Source organism: Dipodomys spectabilis, unplaced genomic scaffold (assembly GCF_019054845.1).
Source record: "Dipodomys spectabilis isolate Male_0828 unplaced genomic scaffold, ASM1905484v1 ptg000006l, whole genome shotgun sequence".
Lineage (NCBI taxonomy): Eukaryota > Metazoa > Chordata > Mammalia > Rodentia > Heteromyidae > Dipodomys > Dipodomys spectabilis.
Genome location: NW_024870683.1, coordinates 19,913,465 through 19,931,046, shown reverse-complemented (window position 1 = coordinate 19,931,046; position 17,582 = coordinate 19,913,465). Strand labels below are relative to the sequence as shown.

General features: G+C 38.5%; 1 protein-coding gene across 9 annotated transcripts in view; it reads left to right on the top strand.

Moving 5' to 3' along the window:
* Lpar1 (lysophosphatidic acid receptor 1) overlaps nucleotides 1-17,582 on the top strand; it is a 282,752-nt gene that overhangs the window by 222,836 nt on the left and 42,334 nt on the right. For all 9 annotated transcript variants that reach the window (XM_042695753.1, XM_042695744.1, XM_042695778.1 and 6 more), the window contains one exon: nucleotides 7,180-7,927. In XM_042695753.1, the coding sequence (XP_042551687.1) occupies nucleotides 7,180-7,927 (748 nt within the window). The remainder of the gene's footprint in view (nucleotides 1-7,179; nucleotides 7,928-17,582) is intronic.

Genomic DNA, 17,582 nt, shown 5'->3' with positions numbered 1-17,582 from the left:
CTCTGAGCTTTTTTGGCTGAAGGCTAGTGTTCTACCACTTGAGCCACAGCACCACTTCAGGCTTTTTTCTGTTTATGTGGTACTGTAGAATTGAACCCAGGGCTTAGTGCATAGTAGGCAAGCACTGTACCACTGAGCCACATGCCCAGCCCTACTTCTGGCTTTTTTGGTAGTTAATTGGAGATAAGAGTTAATTGGAGATAAGACTTGCCTGTCTGGGCTGGCTTTGAACAACAATTCTCAAATATCAGCCTCTTGAGTAACAAGGATTATAGGAGTAAGTCACCAGCAATTTATACATTATTGCAGATTCCTTTCTGAATTAATATTTAACATAAATGGGCCTTTTTAGGCAAATTGTTTATAATTTATTAGTTGCACATTCAGTAAAACTAAAAAAATAGGTGAAGAACTCAGTTGTGTTGGCATTGTTTTGTGGCTCTCTACTTCTAGGAGGAAATTTACTTTTTTTTTCCTCTCTCTTTTTGAACTAGTGTATTACTGTGTAGTTCAGGCTGGCCTAGAACTCATAATCCTCAAATCTCAGCCTGCAGAGTGCTAGGATTACAATTCATGTGCTACCAAACTTGGTCTTTCTTTTTTTGTTGTTTATTTCTAATTTTAGGCTCAAAGAAAGGAGAGAGCTATTTTTCTCGTGGTTAACTTAATGGCATGTAAATAAATTCTCTGCTACCTCTTTTCTAATTTTCATTGGTTAAAGTGATTATTTTAGATTTAAGGACTAGAGTTGAGAATTTGGTCTTAGAAATCCTTCATACTGGGGCTGGGAAGGTTGCTCAGTGGTAGAGCGCTTGCCTTGCATGCCTGAGGCCCTGGGTTCGATTCCTAGCACCACATAAGCAAAAAAAAAAAGCCGGAAGTGGCGTTGTGGCTCAAGTGTTAGAGCGCTAGCCTTGAGCTGAAGAGCTGAGGGACAGCACCAGGCCCAGAGTTCAGACCCCATGACTGGACCAAAAAAAAAAAAGAAAAGAAATCCTTCATACTTTAATTTTAAAATGGGAAAATTGAGGCATAGAGCAGTAATAGAACTTAGTGGAGACCAGAGTATTTGGTGGAAATCAAATTCAGGTAGAGACCTGGTTAGTGAAGAGGGTCCATGAGCTCCTCACCTTCTCTATCATTGGACTACAATAAAAGTGGGAACCACATTGGCTTTACTTGTATTTTGTTGCTGGCTGCCTAGCTAGTGTAGATTAAAATCTCTTCATGTATTCCAGTAGAGTACATGCTTGCATTCTTACCTGAATACTTAGTAAATCACATAGGTTTAATTACTAGTCTGTGAGTTTATGCCAGGTGTTCCCTTTTTGTCTTGGCTAATGAACACATAATTGTCTTGCAAGATATTAAAGACTACAACATCAGGTGCTTGGAACTGGCACTCAAGTGTATCATTTTGATGCCCTTCCAGGTATAAGGACCAATGCCTGGTCCATACCTGGCATTCCCTAAATGCTTGTGAGTGAATGCATGCAGAGCACAGGGATGATGAACTCCGTGTGTACGTGCCTCTTTAGAGTTCGGGCTTGGCACATTTGTGATGACTGATGAAATCCCAGACAGGTTGATACAAACCTCTGAGATTTAGAAGATCTGCTCTACACAGGAGCCACTGAGGCCTGCTCCCACCTCTCTGAGATTTAGAATTATTGAAAGAGAAAATGGCATGCATGTGGGCTTTCAGCCACTGAGGACAATGTAATTTTAAACAATTCTACCTTAACTGTATCTTTGTTGGGAATGGCAAATTTGGTAATCTTTTTTATTGCAGAGGCATTTCTAATTGTAGTAGTTTTTTATTTTAGAGTAATTTTCTAAAAAAATTACTGTGTTTCCTCTATTTGTTTTGCAACAGGATATACTTTCATAAAGATGGGACAAAAATCCTTTATAATCTTTTTTTTTTAATTTTAATTTTAATTTTTTGTGAACATACTGTACAGAGGGGTTACAATTACATGGGCAAGATAATGAGTACATTTCTTATCAAGCATTGCAGCCTCCTCCTTTGTTTACCCTTCACATCCCTTCCCAGCCTCCCCTGCCCGCCCACCCAGCCCCCCACCCCCCAAGTTGTAAAGTTCGTTTTCGACATGACAACTTGTACTTCTCGTAGTTGCAACGGGTCCACCTGTATCCTTAAACGACTTGTTTTCCCCATCACCTCCACAAATTATACCGACATCAAATATAGTGAAAGCAGGTCCTTTATAATCTTACCTGTAAAAACTTTAGTTTTTTTTATTCTATGCAATGTTCATCTTTTGTCCACATCTTTTCTTTTTTTCAGTAATATGAAAAGTCTTCATCATCTAACATTTTTGTAATTTGTGGGTTTTGAAATTATTTTCAGTTTTTATTTTTTTAAAGTAGTTTACTACAGGGTTTCAATTTATCATGTTCATTTATGAGTACAATGCATCTTGGTCAATGTAACTCCTTCCATTGTTCTCCTCCTTCAAATTACCTGATTCCATTTTCACATATGTACATTGACTATTATAACGATATTCACTCACCTTTCCTCTCTCCACTCCTCTAATTTTCTCCCCTTGACCTTCCCTCTCCTCTTAATTGGTGGGTTTTGAACCAGCATATTTAAACTTTCTTTTTTTTTTTTTTTTTGGCCGGTCATGGGGTTGAGCTCTGGGCCTAGGCACTGTTTCTCAGCTCTTCAACTCAAGGCTAATGCTCTACCACTTGAGCCACAGCACCACTTCTGGTTTTGTAGTGCTTTATTGGAGATAAGAGTCTCATGGACTTTCTTGCCTGGGCTGTCTTTGAACCATCATCCTCAGATCTCAGCCTCCTGAGTAGCTAGGATTACAGGCGTGAGCCACCAGTGCCTGGCTTAAACTCAACTTTTTTTTAATTGCCACAGTTGAATATGCTTTGCTTCTTAGTTGAATAATAAGATAATTTTACATATATTTTAATGCTTTCCCAGTTCAAGTTCTTACTGGTACAAGTAAGTGATCTTTGACCCCAGATTATTATTATTTTTATAACTATAATCTCATTTAAGAATTGTTAGATATTTGCTTTAATTTTATAACTGTGAAAAGTGATGCCTTATGGGTCTTACTTTACCCATATTTTGGTTCTTGTATTCTTATTCTTGTTTTGCTTTGCTGCTTTTTATTTTTTCATTTTAGCAATTTATCTTTATTTTGTTTATTTTTAAAAATTATCTTTAAGTACTTGTACAAAGGAGTTTCCATTTAGCAAAGCAGCTTATGAATACAATGCATCTAGGTCAATGTCACTACTTTTAACATTCTCACCTCCCATCCCTTCCCTTCCTCTTTTGAATTTTTTATTATATACATTGAATTATTGACTGCATTACCCCCTTCTCTTTATTCATCTTCTCCTCTTCCCTTGACATCCCTCTTCTTATTTGTTGCTTTTTGTTGTTTTGTTTCTTTTGCCTTTCTCATGACATACTGTTACAGGTTAGTTAGAACTCCCTTGCTAGGTCTCTCCCTCCATCCTTCCCTAGGTCCCTACCTTCCTGTCTTCTTCCCTTTCTACATGTCTTCCAGGAAGTACTGTGGTTTGAATGCAGAGCCTTATTCTTGGTAGGCAAGCACTATAGAGATTGTCTTTAGGAAGGAAAACCTGGATGATGTATATGTCTGATAGTGTTCTTCATGTGAGAACATCAGTAGAGTTTGCTATGAAATAAATTTGATCTCAAACATTTTATCCATATAGTAGAGATTCGGATTGTTGTCTGTAGGAATTCTATTCCACAAGTATGGGAATCACTTAGTCTCTCCCTCTCCCTTCCTTCCTCTCTCCCTCTCTCCCTCTTTCCCTCTCTCTATCCCTCCTTCTCCCCCTCTCTCTCCTCCTCTATAATAACAATAAAAAATTTAAAAAAAAGAAGCCGGGCTCTGGTGGCTCACGCCTGTAATCCTAGCTACTCAGGAGGCTGAGATCTGAGGATCGCGGTTCAAAGCCAGCCCGGGCAGGAGAGACCATGAGACTCCTATCTCCAATAAACCACCAGAAAACCGGAAGTGGCGCTGTAGCTCAAGTGGTAGAGCGCTCGCCTTGAGCTGAAGAGCTGAGGGACAACGCCCAGGCCCAGAGTTCAAGCCCCGAGTTCAAGCCCCGAGTTCAAGCCCCATGACCGACAAAAAAAAAAAAAAAAAAAAAATTAAAAAAAAGAAAGACCACAAATGAAGAGATTGGCTTAGGAGGCCAGTGTGGTAATACAAGTGATGATTCTAAGGGTGGAGTAGAATAAACAGGTTCAGCAGATATTTGAAAAGGAGAATTGAGATTCAGTATCATTGATTCAAACGATGAAGATGAAGAAGAAAGGTGGAATTCTCAAGTTTAGTACTCAGGCTACTTGGACATACTGAGTTGTCCAAACTAACAGCCTTTGGGATAGAGACTATTTACAGGAAAAACCTTTTGAGGATTATAAGGAAGATTATGAATCACAGAAGAATCAAGAGAGGTAATCCATAGACAAGCCAATGATTTGCCTAGAGCTGGGGAAAGAAGGAAACGTGACTGGAAGAAAGAAAGCAATTGATGATGGAAGGTTCTTCAAATTGTAGGAAGAAGTGAGACTCAGGGTACTTGGAAGGCTAAGATCATACCTCTTCTGTTGTAATGGAAGAGGGGGAAGGAATAGAGTATTAGACAAGTAATTTTACCTTTTTTGTGGTAGAAAAGTTGAGGGAGTTTCCATCAGAAAATTTTTTTTATTGTGTAAATACTGTACAGAGTGGTTACAATTACATGGGCAAAGTAATGAGTACATTTCTTATCAAGCATTGTTGCTTCCTCCTTTGTTTCCCCTTCCCATTCCTTCCCATGCCCCCCCCCCCCCCCATCAGAAAATTTGTATGTTTTTCTGGCAACTGCTGCTAAAGGGGGAAGACAGGGCTCAAAAGTTTGAGAACAGTAGATAAGCTTAAAATAGTTACTAGTCTACATTGAATATGTAGAGTAACAATTAGGGAAAAAACCAGATTGTTGTGGGCACTAAAGTCCCAGTTGAAAAGAAAAACCATGAACTTAACACTGGTATCAGTGTGGATTTTCTCTAAGCCTTCTTAGGAGCTTTTAGTACATGAGAAACTGATGTTATTTTACTATATTGTCTTGAAAGTACAGTGTAGCAGAGAGGTTAAATGAGAAAGCTCTCTGTCCTCTTATCTAAGTTTCAAAAATCAAGAAACCATAAAGGTTTGTCATTATTCACTTAGTGGCAGAAACTGAAAAAGTTTATGTGAGACTATTATATAGATTTTACTTATCAAACAATATATGTGTTCCTATGTTTTGTGTCACAAATTAAAATGTGATTATGGTCTACCAGAAACTTTGCTGGTGATGTTATATACTGAATCGTCACTGTAGAGCTGTTCTTCAAACAAGAGGAAATACAAATCTGAATTCCTGAAGGGCTTCTGATGATTCTAATGCCTTCAAGGAGAGACTGTATTTCTGTAAAATCTTTAGCTGGATGAGAGAAAAAGGGAAGATGGGAAGGGTATTCCAATGGGATTAAAGCTGAGAGTCAAGGAAGTTGCTACCCTAACACACACACACACACACACACACACACACACACACTCTCACTCTCTCTCTCTGTCTCTCTCTCTCTCACACACACACACACAAACTACGGTACTAGAAATCAGTACTGAATAAAATCTGAAGACTGGGAAGTTGAAATGAATACTTAGAATGTCACTAGTGTTTTCAAGGGAGAAAGTTGTGGATGGTAGTGAAGTCCAGGGTGTGACCATGGGTGTAGGCAACTGTTGTAATGCAATCATTACAGATGAGGTCAGGAAAGCAAAAGCAAGAAAGGTAGATGAATGACCCAGAGTAACGACAAGATTTGGAGTGGAATAAAACACTATGTGCCAAGTTCTCTGATTTTTAATGAGGAAGGCACTGCAATATGTATCTAAGATGGCAAGAGATGTACTAGTTGTTTAATAAACAGAAAAATTAAGAGGTAAGTTTTTATACAGCAAACAGTATGTAATGTTAATATTGTGATCTAAGAGCTGTTATAGTCTAGATAAGGAAGGAGACTTCAATATCCAGACATGTTAGAACACTAACACTTCAGTATTTCATACTTTTTGGAATTTCTAGTATTTGTTAAAATTTGTATACAGCCTATGGAAATTCAGTAGAATATTAAAAAATAGTGCTTAAATCTGTCATATTTATTAAGTAGTGTATTAGAAGCATGACAAGATAAAAAGAATATGAACTGCCTTCAAGAAGTTTTTTCTAATTTTAGAAGCCTCACAAACTTAGTTTCAGAAAGATGTTAATTGTGAGATGTTAATTGTCTAGTTTCTTCTTTGTGACTTTTTATTTTCTACTTTTGTTTTTATTGTCTTATATGCCTCAATCCTTTTCGGATTCAAGTATTAGTATAAATGATAAGCAAATATATTCTAATCATTGAAAAATAGGTAACTGTGTTAGGAAGGATGTACTCCATGTTGAAAAGAATATATCTCATCTCATCTAAATATATTTTACTTCTGTGAGCAGTGTCAAGTATCAACTGTCCTTTGGAGGTTATATTAGGTCCTCCTCAAAGAAAAAGTCATGGGTTGGTTGATGGATGCTATTCTGGAGTTGAGGAGCTGTGGGGGTAGGCTGCGCTGACCACAGGAATGTTCAACAGCAAATGCTGGCTTTGGCCAAGGAGCTTTCAATGCATTCTGACCTCTTTGAAATGTTAGCACTGATGAGTACAAATCATCTGTCACAGATTGAGCGTATTATGTGAGCGTAAGAGTGCAGAATAGGACAATGATATCCGATCGATAAACAATGTGTGTTTACAGATTCCCTAAATAACAGGTCCAAATAAATTTTATTCTGTTAAATAATCCAATTGCAAGTTTCTGTAAAATTTTTGTCTGTCTCATGTATTTTAAGCAAGGTTTCTGGGCCGTGTGGCTTTTTCTAGTAGACTTCAATGACATGCAGCCACCAAGCAGAGACCTTGGCATTTATATATCACCAAGTGTCTTTAATCTTGAGCACTGTTAGAAAACTTAGGTTAGTATAATTATAGAGTATTATTATGCAAAAAGTTGGCTATGTGGTTTCTCTTTTTAAACTATTTTTCACCATCTTTCCTCCTTTCTCTTCTAGTTCACAGCCATGAATGACCCACAGTGCTTCTACAATGAGTCCATTGCTTTCTTTTACAACCGGAGTGGGAAGTATCTTGCCACAGAATGGAACACAGTCAGTAAGCTGGTGATGGGCCTTGGAATCACCGTCTGTATCTTTATCATGCTGGCCAACCTTCTGGTCATGGTGGCAATCTACGTCAACCGTCGCTTCCACTTTCCTATTTATTACTTAATGGCTAATCTGGCTGCTGCAGACTTCTTTGCTGGGTTAGCCTACTTCTACCTAATGTTCAACACAGGACCCAATACTCGGAGATTGACTGTTAGCACATGGCTTCTCCGTCAGGGCCTCATTGACACCAGCCTGACAGCATCTGTGGCCAATTTACTGGCTATTGCAATCGAGAGGCATATTACGGTCTTCCGCATGCAGTTGCACACACGGATGAGCAACCGGCGGGTGGTGGTGGTCATTGTGGTCATCTGGACTATGGCCATTGTGATGGGGGCCATTCCCAGTGTGGGCTGGAACTGTATCTGTGATATTGAAAATTGTTCAAACATGGCACCCCTATACAGTGACTCATACTTAGTTTTCTGGGCCATTTTCAACTTGGTGACCTTTGTGGTAATGGTGGTTCTCTATGCTCACATCTTTGGCTATGTTCGTCAGAGGACTATGAGAATGTCTCGGCATAGCTCTGGACCACGACGCAATCGGGATACCATGATGAGTCTTCTGAAGACTGTGGTCATTGTGCTTGGTGAGTTTCGTGTCCCAATGTACCTTACTATACGGACTCTGTCAGTGTCTTATTGCATGATAGTGGTAAGCATCAATATGAATATTTACTACATCTCTATGCAGAATGTAGAGGGGATAAGGAAACTTCATATGAAAGGCAAGTGGAAAATTCAGCTTACCAACTCTACTATTACAGAATCAGCTAAATAGTGGTCTTTCATGATGGCCATATGAAAGGCGTGATTGAAGATGACTCTCTAAAATGGGAAACACTATAATATGTAAGGCCCAGGGCTCCATCCCAGTACTACTATGGTTGGGAAAACAGGAGAAAGAAAACACCAAAAACCCATCAAATTCATTTAGCTTTGGAAAGGTTTCCTAATATATGTAAGGAGTGTGTGACTTCATCTTTTTTTCAGTATTGACCATGGTTTTAAGCTAACTTCTCTGTTAGCTTTGAAATCAATAATCATATATATAAGCTTATATTCTAATACAATGTATGATTATATCATATATATACTAAGTATATATATGATATAATATATATATCATATATTATATCATATATATACTTAGTATATATATGATATAATATATATATATATATATAATTTTTGTTGGTTCTCTATCATCTGAGCCAAGCCTCTAGGCCCTGCTTTTTTGCTGCTTATATTTTGAAATGTAGTCTAGCAAACTTTTTTTTTTTTTGGGGGGGGGTCCGATTGTGGGGCCTGAACTCTGGGCCTGGACACTCTTCCTCAGCTCTTCAACTCAAGGCTAGCGCTCTACCACTTGAGCCACAGTGCCATTTCCAGCTTTTTAATTTTTGCTTATGTGGTGCTCAGGAATAGAACTCAGGGCCTCATGCATGCAAGGCAAGTGCTCTACCACTGAGCCACCTTCCCAGCCCAAGCAAACTTTTATGTAACCTATAAATTTCAGTCTTCTGGATCTCATCTTCTGAGGAACTGGGATTACCCAGGTGAGCTACCAGTGCTCAGCTAAATAGAAGATGCTTTGTATACTATAAGTATTCTTTTATTATGGTTATTTCATTGCAGTCTATTTCTAAGTTAGTCTTTGTATTTTATAATTGTTACTATACTGGAGGCAAGTATATAAAGGTATTATATAGATTTATGTAACAAATTGTGAATTAGTGATATTCTGTGCTACTAGTCTTCACAAAAATTCTCTTTTAGAATTAATTTTCTCTCTGTAGTAACAGAAATCAGTTCTGATTTTGAGGGGAAGACCAAGATTTTATTGTTTTTATAGACTCTAATAACTTTTGCCTTTAAATTTAAAGCAAATGTAAATTTAAATTATTTTTGCTGGATGAAAAAATTCTTGGTAGTGATTGGAAATAATATATTCATATACTTATGTATGTACAAAATAGTTAAAGAAGATGAGTAAGTTCTAGGTTCTGACTGGCCTGTGGAAATACATTCACCCAAAGAATAGACATAGAATATTTCTTTAGTGGAAAATTGGTTTAAATCATTATTGACTTGAATTTCATTTTCTCCATAGATATATTGAGATTTATAGTTTATCTTCTTCCTTGCCTTGCCTTGCCTTTATTTTCCTTTCCTCTCCTTTTCTTCTTTTTCTGCCAGTACTGAGGCTTAAACTCTAGGCCTTGTACTCTCAGATTTTTCACTCAAAGCTGATGTTCTGCTATTTGAGCCACACCTCCACTTTTGACTTTTTGTGGGTTAATTTCAGATAAGAGTCTCTCAGGTTTGTCTACCTGGGTTGGCTTCAAACCTTCATCCTCAGATGTCAGCCTCCTGAATACCTAGGATTTACAGACGTGAGCCACCAACAGCTGACGTATGTTTAAGTTTTTAAACAGAACCTTTTAGAGACTGAGGATGTTGTTCAGTAGTAGAGTGCTTGCCTAGCATCTTTGTGGTTCAATCCTAGTATCGCACAAAACAAAGCAAGAATAGCAGAAACCTAATTATTTCATCTTTTCCTACAGATATTCAGTGGAAAATTCTTGTAATTTTGTTCTTCATAAAGCAGAACAGAGGAATGTAATTTGGGATATGTCTTCTGTGTACCCTAAAAGGAGACAGAACTCTAACTATCATTAAATAAATTAACATTGTGGTTGGTGCATTGACCCCATTCTGTTTTGCTTAGGGCAGAGACACATTGGAAATCATCTCTGGCTGTATTGAGGTGACTTGCTTGTAGACCTTCAAGTATGAGATCCAGGACTTTCTCTCTCTCTCTCTTTCATTCTCTCTGTTTCACTTCCTGGAGTTTATTTCAATATTATTTTATATGATCAGATGCACATAGGCATTAGGCCTCTGTGTTCCTCTCCTAAGAGTACCCTCCTTTGGTTGCACTATGTGTGAATGCCTAGAGTCCTGTATATTTTATCATATCTCTGGATATTTTAGATTTAGCTTCTATATATGACATTTATTTTTTTCTTATTTATTGATCAATTAGGCAATTTTGCTACTGGTGACCCCATCCCCTCAGTCATGAGATGATCTTATACTACTCAACAAAGCATAGTGGGAGTACAAGGATATTTTTCGTGTGTGTGTGTGTGTGTGTGTGTGTGTGTGTGTGTGGTGCTAGTAGTTAGGCTTAAACTCAGGGTTTGGGCACTATCTCAGCTTTGTCACTCGAGGCTGGTGCTCTATCCCTTGAGTTACAGTTCTACTTCTGGCTTTTGGGTGGTTAATTGGAGATAAGAGTCACAGGCTTTCCTGTTTCAATTAGCTTCAAATGAGGATCCTCAAATCTCAGTCTCCTGAGTAGCTAGGATTATAGGCATGAGCCATAAGAGTCTGACTCCTTGTACATTAATTATCAAGGAGACAGTAAACTTTTCTATACTCCCCAAACATATATTTTCCATGATGTAGAGAAAGCACATCTTAATTACCACGGGTGCTATTTTTGTATAAAACAAAATAACATGAGGTTTTATTGTGTATATGCAGCTGTTGATTTGCTGATGATCTCTAAATGTCACTTGGCACTGTTCAGATGTGTGTGCTTTTTGCTAGTATAACTTCAAGAACTGTTTCTCCTTTATGGAACTACTTTCAGTAAATGACTACTAAGCCTGGACTATGAACCTGCCAGGCTGTTGTTTTATGTTTGACCTTTGTACAATATTAGTACCTTTCATCATACACTATACTTAATGATTCATATACAATTAACTTTTGTGCTTCATGGGTTGTTTTGCAAGTTGAGCCAATTATTTTGAGATTTTATTGAGCTACAATTTCAGTGTATACCTTCTCTAACTATCCCTTTCCCTGCCATAACTCCAAACCTCACACTTGAATCTAGCAGAAATAGTGTTGCTTTCAGAGATTTCAGCAAGCAAACATCACAAAGATTAATACCGTTGCCTTTCTGCAGAATAAATATCATAATTTCTATAGTCATAGAACACAGAGAACTCCAAGATGATAGATAGGTGAAGGATGTGATTGTAGTAGAGAAAGAAGAAATTAAATAAATGCACTTTTTGAGAAAAGCAGTAAGGATCAGAGAATGGGTATATATGATAGGATATTTGGAAAGATTAGCTTAGAGAATTCAGTTCTGAATGCCAGATATTTGTCAACAGGAGGCTGAATACTATACTTGCAGTGTATGGCCTGTGTGAATTGTCTGTGCCTCTACATACATGACTATAAGGGAGGGATGGTTTGATCTCAGAGAAGTGAGTTGTGGTCTATCCAAAGCACATCTCATTATAGTCTATTGACTTTTATTTTATTATTTATTTATTTTTCATTCTGGCTTGGGCACATTTGTTTTCTAAGATCGAATCTGTCTCCTAGGGTGTCAGTTTGCTGAGGGCAGGCAGGCAGGGGTTATAGTGCTTTCTTTTCTGTTTTCTCTACATGCCTATAACTGTTGTCAGGCACAAAGTAGGTGCTCAATGAATAATTATTGACTGAATGAAAGTGGAGGAAAAAACAAATTTCTGAGCCTTCAGAATGGGATGCTAGAGTGAGCCACAGCAAATTAATTGCGGTAAATGATAATTTATTTGGTTGGTAGGGAGCCAAACCTTACTACACTTCTATTAGGTTCCATGGTTTATTTTTTCCCTTATTTTTATTTGGAAAGGCTAAAAATGGATGGGTTATAGTTACCTAAGTCAGGCAAAAAATACAGTTCCTTTTGGACAAGGTCACCCCTTCCCTAGCTTTCTACCAATTTTTCCATCCCATCTCATCCACAAGCTGTGTAGTTCATTTTCAATATAGTGTCCAGTTAGAACCTTTGCTGCATTTGTTTACCCTTTGTTCCTCCATTTCTGTGCCTTCCTTTATACTCCCAAAGACAGACAAACAAGACATAAAGAAAAGAAAACAAAATAGAAAAAAGAAAAAAATCTTCCTGTTTCCATTTCCTGGAGTTCATTTGAATAAATATTATTTTGTATGATCAGATGCACAAAGGCATTGTATGTTTCTGATCTTCTCCTAAGTGTCTTCCTTTGGTTTTACTGTGTATGAATGCATAGAGAGCTGTGTAATTTATTATGTTGCAGTGTATTTTAGATCTAGCTTCCACATATGAGAGAAAATACGCTGTTTGTATCTCTGAGCTTGGCTTACCTCACTTAACATGACTTGTTCTAGGTCCATTCATTTCCCTGCAAATGACATAATATTATTCTGTCTAATGGCTGTGTAAAATTACATTTGTATAGGTACCTCATTTTTTTTCATCCACTCATCTATTGTAGGGCATCTGGGCTGTTTCTACAACTTAGCTATTATCAATAGTGCAGCAGTGAACATAGCTGTACCAGTGTCTTTATGATACCCTGGCTTGTGATGTTCTGGGTAGATGTCCAGGAGTGGTATGGCTGAGTCAGAGTTAAGATCTATATTTAGTGTTTTGAAGAACCTCCAGACTGCTGTCCAGAATGGTTTATATTCTCAACAGTGCAATAAGGTTAGTTGGCCAGTCTAACTTGGGTGAGGTGTAATCTCAGAGTTGTTTTGATTTGCATTTCCTCTATAGACAGGGATGATAAGTATTTCTTCATGTGTTTCTTTGCCATTCCTACCTCTTCTTCTAAGAAGTCTCTCCCATTTAGGATTGGTTTATTAGCTTTGGGAGAGGTTAGTTTCTTGAGATCCTTGTATATTTTGATTATTAGGCCTTTGTTTGATGTATGGATGGTAAAGATCTTCTCCCAGTCTGTTGGCTTATCTTTCTAGTTTAGTAACTATGTCCTTTTTCTGTGCAGAAACATTTTAATTTGCTGTAATCCTATTTATCAAGTCCTCTCTCTGCCATACCCCTGGGACTCTTTTTCAAAAAGTTTCTGCCTATTCTAAAGTTTCTCCTGCTCCTTGTAGTAGTTTAAAAGATCTGGTCTGATGTTGAAGTCTTTGATTCACTTTGAGTTGATATTTGTGTATGGTGACAAAAAAAGATCTACTTTTAGTTTTCTGCATATGGATGCTCAGTTTTCCCAACACCAATTATTGAAGAGGCTATCTTTTATTCACTGTATATCTTTGGTTTCTGCACCAAATATCAAATAACTGTAAGTACATGGTTTTATTTCCAGGTCTTCTAGTCTGTTGCATTGATCTTCAGGTCTATTTTTGTACGAGTTCCAAGATGTTTTTGATACCATACCTCTGCGGTAGAGCTTGAGGTCTGGGATTGTGATACAACAATCATTACTTTTTTTAAATAGAATTGCCTTGGCTATTCAAGGTCTTTTGTTTTGCCATGTGAATTTTTTGACCGTTTCTCTAAGTAAAAAATTTCATTGGGATTTTGATGGGATTGCATTAAATTCATAGCTACTTTTTGTTAGTTATGGCCATTTTTACAATGTTAATTTTTCCTATTCATGGATATGGAAGATTTTTCCATTCCTGTTGGCATGTTTGATTTTGTTCTTCAAATTTTTATAGTTTTTGCTATAAAGGTCTTTTGCCTCTTTGATTAAGTTTATTCCCCAATTTTCTTGAGGCTACTGCTAATGGAGGTGTTTTCCTGATTTCCCTCTCTGCTTGTGCATTGTTGTCATACAGAAAGGCTAGTAATTTTTATTGGTTAATTTTGTATCCTGATACTTTGCCAGATTTATCAACAAGCTCCAGGAGTCTTTTGAATCCTTTAGATATAAAATCATGTCATCAGGAAATAGAGATACTTTAATTTCTTTTTTCCCTATGTGATTTCCTTTTATATCTTTTTATTGCCTTGTTGCTCTAGCTAGGATTTCTGGAGCTCTACTGAAGTTCTGGAATGTCTTTAATTTAATTTTTTTTTTGAGATAGGGTCTCATCATCTAGTCCAGACTGGCTTTCATCCTGTCAATCATCCTGCTTTAGCTGAGTTCTGAGATTACAGGCATAAGCCACTATGCCTGGTTTATGTTCTGTGACTGCTAATTAAAATACAGTAGCTTGGAAAATGACTGGCTACAATGTGTGCTGTCAACAAGAGTGCTTCACTTTCATTTATTCTGGGGTTCACTATAACTTGATCACTGTGTATAGAAAGCCTCTGGTTTTGATTTTCACTATGTCTAAATGATCTATGGGTTTTAAATGTGCTCTTTTTGACCAAGAGAAAAGTTTGCTGGTCAACAGCTAAATTCCTAAGAGCCAACTTAAAAATAAAAGCATCTTAGTTGGGTTCCAGTGGCTCATGCCTCTAATCCTAGATTCTCAGGAGCCTGAGATCTGAGGATTGTGGTTTGAAGCCAGCCAGGGCAGGAAAGTCTGTGACTCTTATCTCCAATTAACCACCTAAAAGCTGGAAGTAAAGCTGTGGTTTCAGTGGCAGAACACTAGCCTTGAGTGTAATAAGCTAAGGGACAGCACCCAGGCTCTGAGTGCATACCCCAGTATCCCCCTCCCCACACATACCACAAAAATTTGAGGTTTATGATGGCAATATCAACTGGTAAACATAAGCTTGTAGTTAAGCTACTTTTGAATGAGTACTTAATAATTATTTTCACTTGTTCACTACCTATGCAGTATTTATCACATGCCCAGTGTTAGCCTACCTTAGAAATTTGTATTCGCAAATAGCAACCCTGTGGCACATAGGTACCAATTTGATTTCTTATCCTTATTTCCTAGGTGGTAAAAACAGAGGCACAGAGAGGCTAGGTAACTTGCCCAAGGCTACATAGTCCAGTAAGTATAAGGAGCAAGGATTCAAACTCAGACTTAGGAGTTCCACAGTTCATGTGGGAAAACTACCAACAAAGGCTTTATTTTGAAATGAAGCTTGCAGAGTAAGTGTGCTGTTAACCTGAAAGTCTGCGAACCCATTGATGCTGTCTTTCCCTGCACTTTGTGTCCTTGAGCAGAGAAAGCTTTAAGGGAGACTTCCTTTGTCTCTTTTGTTTCTGGTGATGCTAAGGCTCCCATTTCAGTTGCCCTTTTCCATTGTTGGGCATTTGCAGTCCCAGCAACCCACTTGCTTCTCACTGAGGGAATATTTTGTTCAAGGTGTACTTAACTCAAAGTTCATTGTCCTCATGTGAAGTCACATCACCCTTCCCCAGGCTGGATTTCTCCCCACTTGACATTTTACCAAGAATTCCTTTTGCATCTGTTCCGCAGTTGAGTCTGTACCAGTGAAGGCACTCTTCCTTATTTGACCACAGGCTGCCTTGAGATGTAAGTTCTTTCTCTTTCCAGCTCTATTCTTGATGGTGACAGTTTCGTTGGGATCATTGGAAGAGAACCAGAATTTGGAAAGAGAAAATCCTCATGAACGTGTGGTTTTTGTTTTGGGGCCTTGGGATGGGCATGAAGTAAAATCAATCTGGGTGGGGCTTCTTCCTTTCAGGAAAAAGAGGGAGACACTTGTTTTTCTACTTTAATCGATTTGGCCTAGAAATGGTCACCACCAGAGCTAAATTATACTTTATTACCCCTGTTCTCATGCCAGAGTAGGTATTTGGCACCATTTGTGTATCTGTACCTTGAACCAAAGACACTTGCATTTTCCTCATTTTATATTTAAGTCCTTGCATTATGATAGGGTAAGTTATGTGTCTATAAAGATGATTTTGTGGGGGGGGGCGCTCACATGCGTGCTATGTGCTAATATTGGGGCTCACTGTCCCTTAGCTTTTTTGCTCAAACCTGTGGCCTACCACTTGAGCCACAGCTCCATTTCTGGCTTTTTGGTGGCTAAATGGAGATAAGAGTCTCATGGCTTTCCTTCCCCGGGCTGGCTTTGAACCTCAGTCCTCAGATTTCAGCCTCCCAAGTAGCTAGGATTACAGGCATGAGTTATTGGTGCCTAGCCTGAGCATTCTTGTCATTCTTGTTGTAAGTGCCAGAACTTGGATGCAGCTGTAGGAATCTTATAGACCATGTCCTTTGACCATGACATTGATCGTCTGGTGCTTCTGTTTTCAGTGTAATTCAGCAGGTACACTAGCAGTACTAGTTACGTGCTAAGGGGTAAAAAGGCAAATAAGTTGGGTGGCTCATGCCAGTTATCCTAGCTGCTCAAGAGGCTGATATCTAAGGATCAAAGTTTAAAGTCAGCCAGGACAGAAAAGTCTGTGCAACTTTTATCTCCAATTAGCTAACAATTAGCCAGAAGAAGAGGTATAGCTTAAGTAATGGAGCACCAGCCTTGAGTAAAAATGCTAAGCAACAGCACTCATATCCTGAGTTCAATCACCAGTACTGGCACCAAAAATAAAGAAAGAAAAATCACTTTTTTGGGGGGAGGGGGAGGGTCTGATCATGGGGCCTGAACTCTGGGCCTGGGCGCTGTCCCTCAGCTCTTCAGCTCAAGGCTAACGCTCTACCACTTGAGCCACAGTGCCACTTCCGGCTTTTTTCTTTTTGCTTATGTGGTGCTGAGGAATCGAACCCAGGGCCTCATGCATGCAAGGCAAGCACTCTACCACTGAGCCACCTTTCCAGCCCCGAAAAATCACTTTTATTTCTTCATGTTACAAGAGACTAAAGTTCCCAAGTTAGCTGAGAAACTTATGTCTTGAGTTAGCTCATGATCTAAACCAGGACCCAGGGGTTTCCTGACTGTCACTAAGGTTCTATTTTTACTGCTCCAAGGCTTCCCTCCTATTTATTTCCATCCACACTTTCCATAACTTTCTTTCTTCTAAATACCAACATGGATTTATTTGGCTAGCCAGGCTTATGGTAAACATTGTGGCTATAAAGGTAACTGGATCCCATACAAAGGGTCTTTTTGAGTTTGATTACGTATAACCAGCTGGTAATCTCTGAAAAGGAAGCTTTGACAAAATGCAATTGACACTGAGTTGTTTCCATATTGCATAGCTTTTATACATATTAGCAGCATGGTAGCTTTCTTAATAACAATGTGGTATTAATGTCTTTTTTTTGGGGGGTGGGGGGGTCTGAGGCCTGAACTCTGGGCCTGAGCGCTGTCCCTCAGCTCTTCAGCTCAAGGCTAGCGCTCTACCACTTGAGCCACAGCGCCACTTCCGGCTTTTTTCTTTTTGCTTATGTGGTGCTGAGGAATCGAACCCAGGGCCTCATGCATGCAAGCGCTCTACCACTGAGCCAACTTCCCAGCCCGGTATTAATGTCTTTATTTAGCTGGTTCTTTTCCAAAATTAAATTTGGCCTTTATTGTGTGTGTGTGTGTGTGTGTGTGTGTGTGTG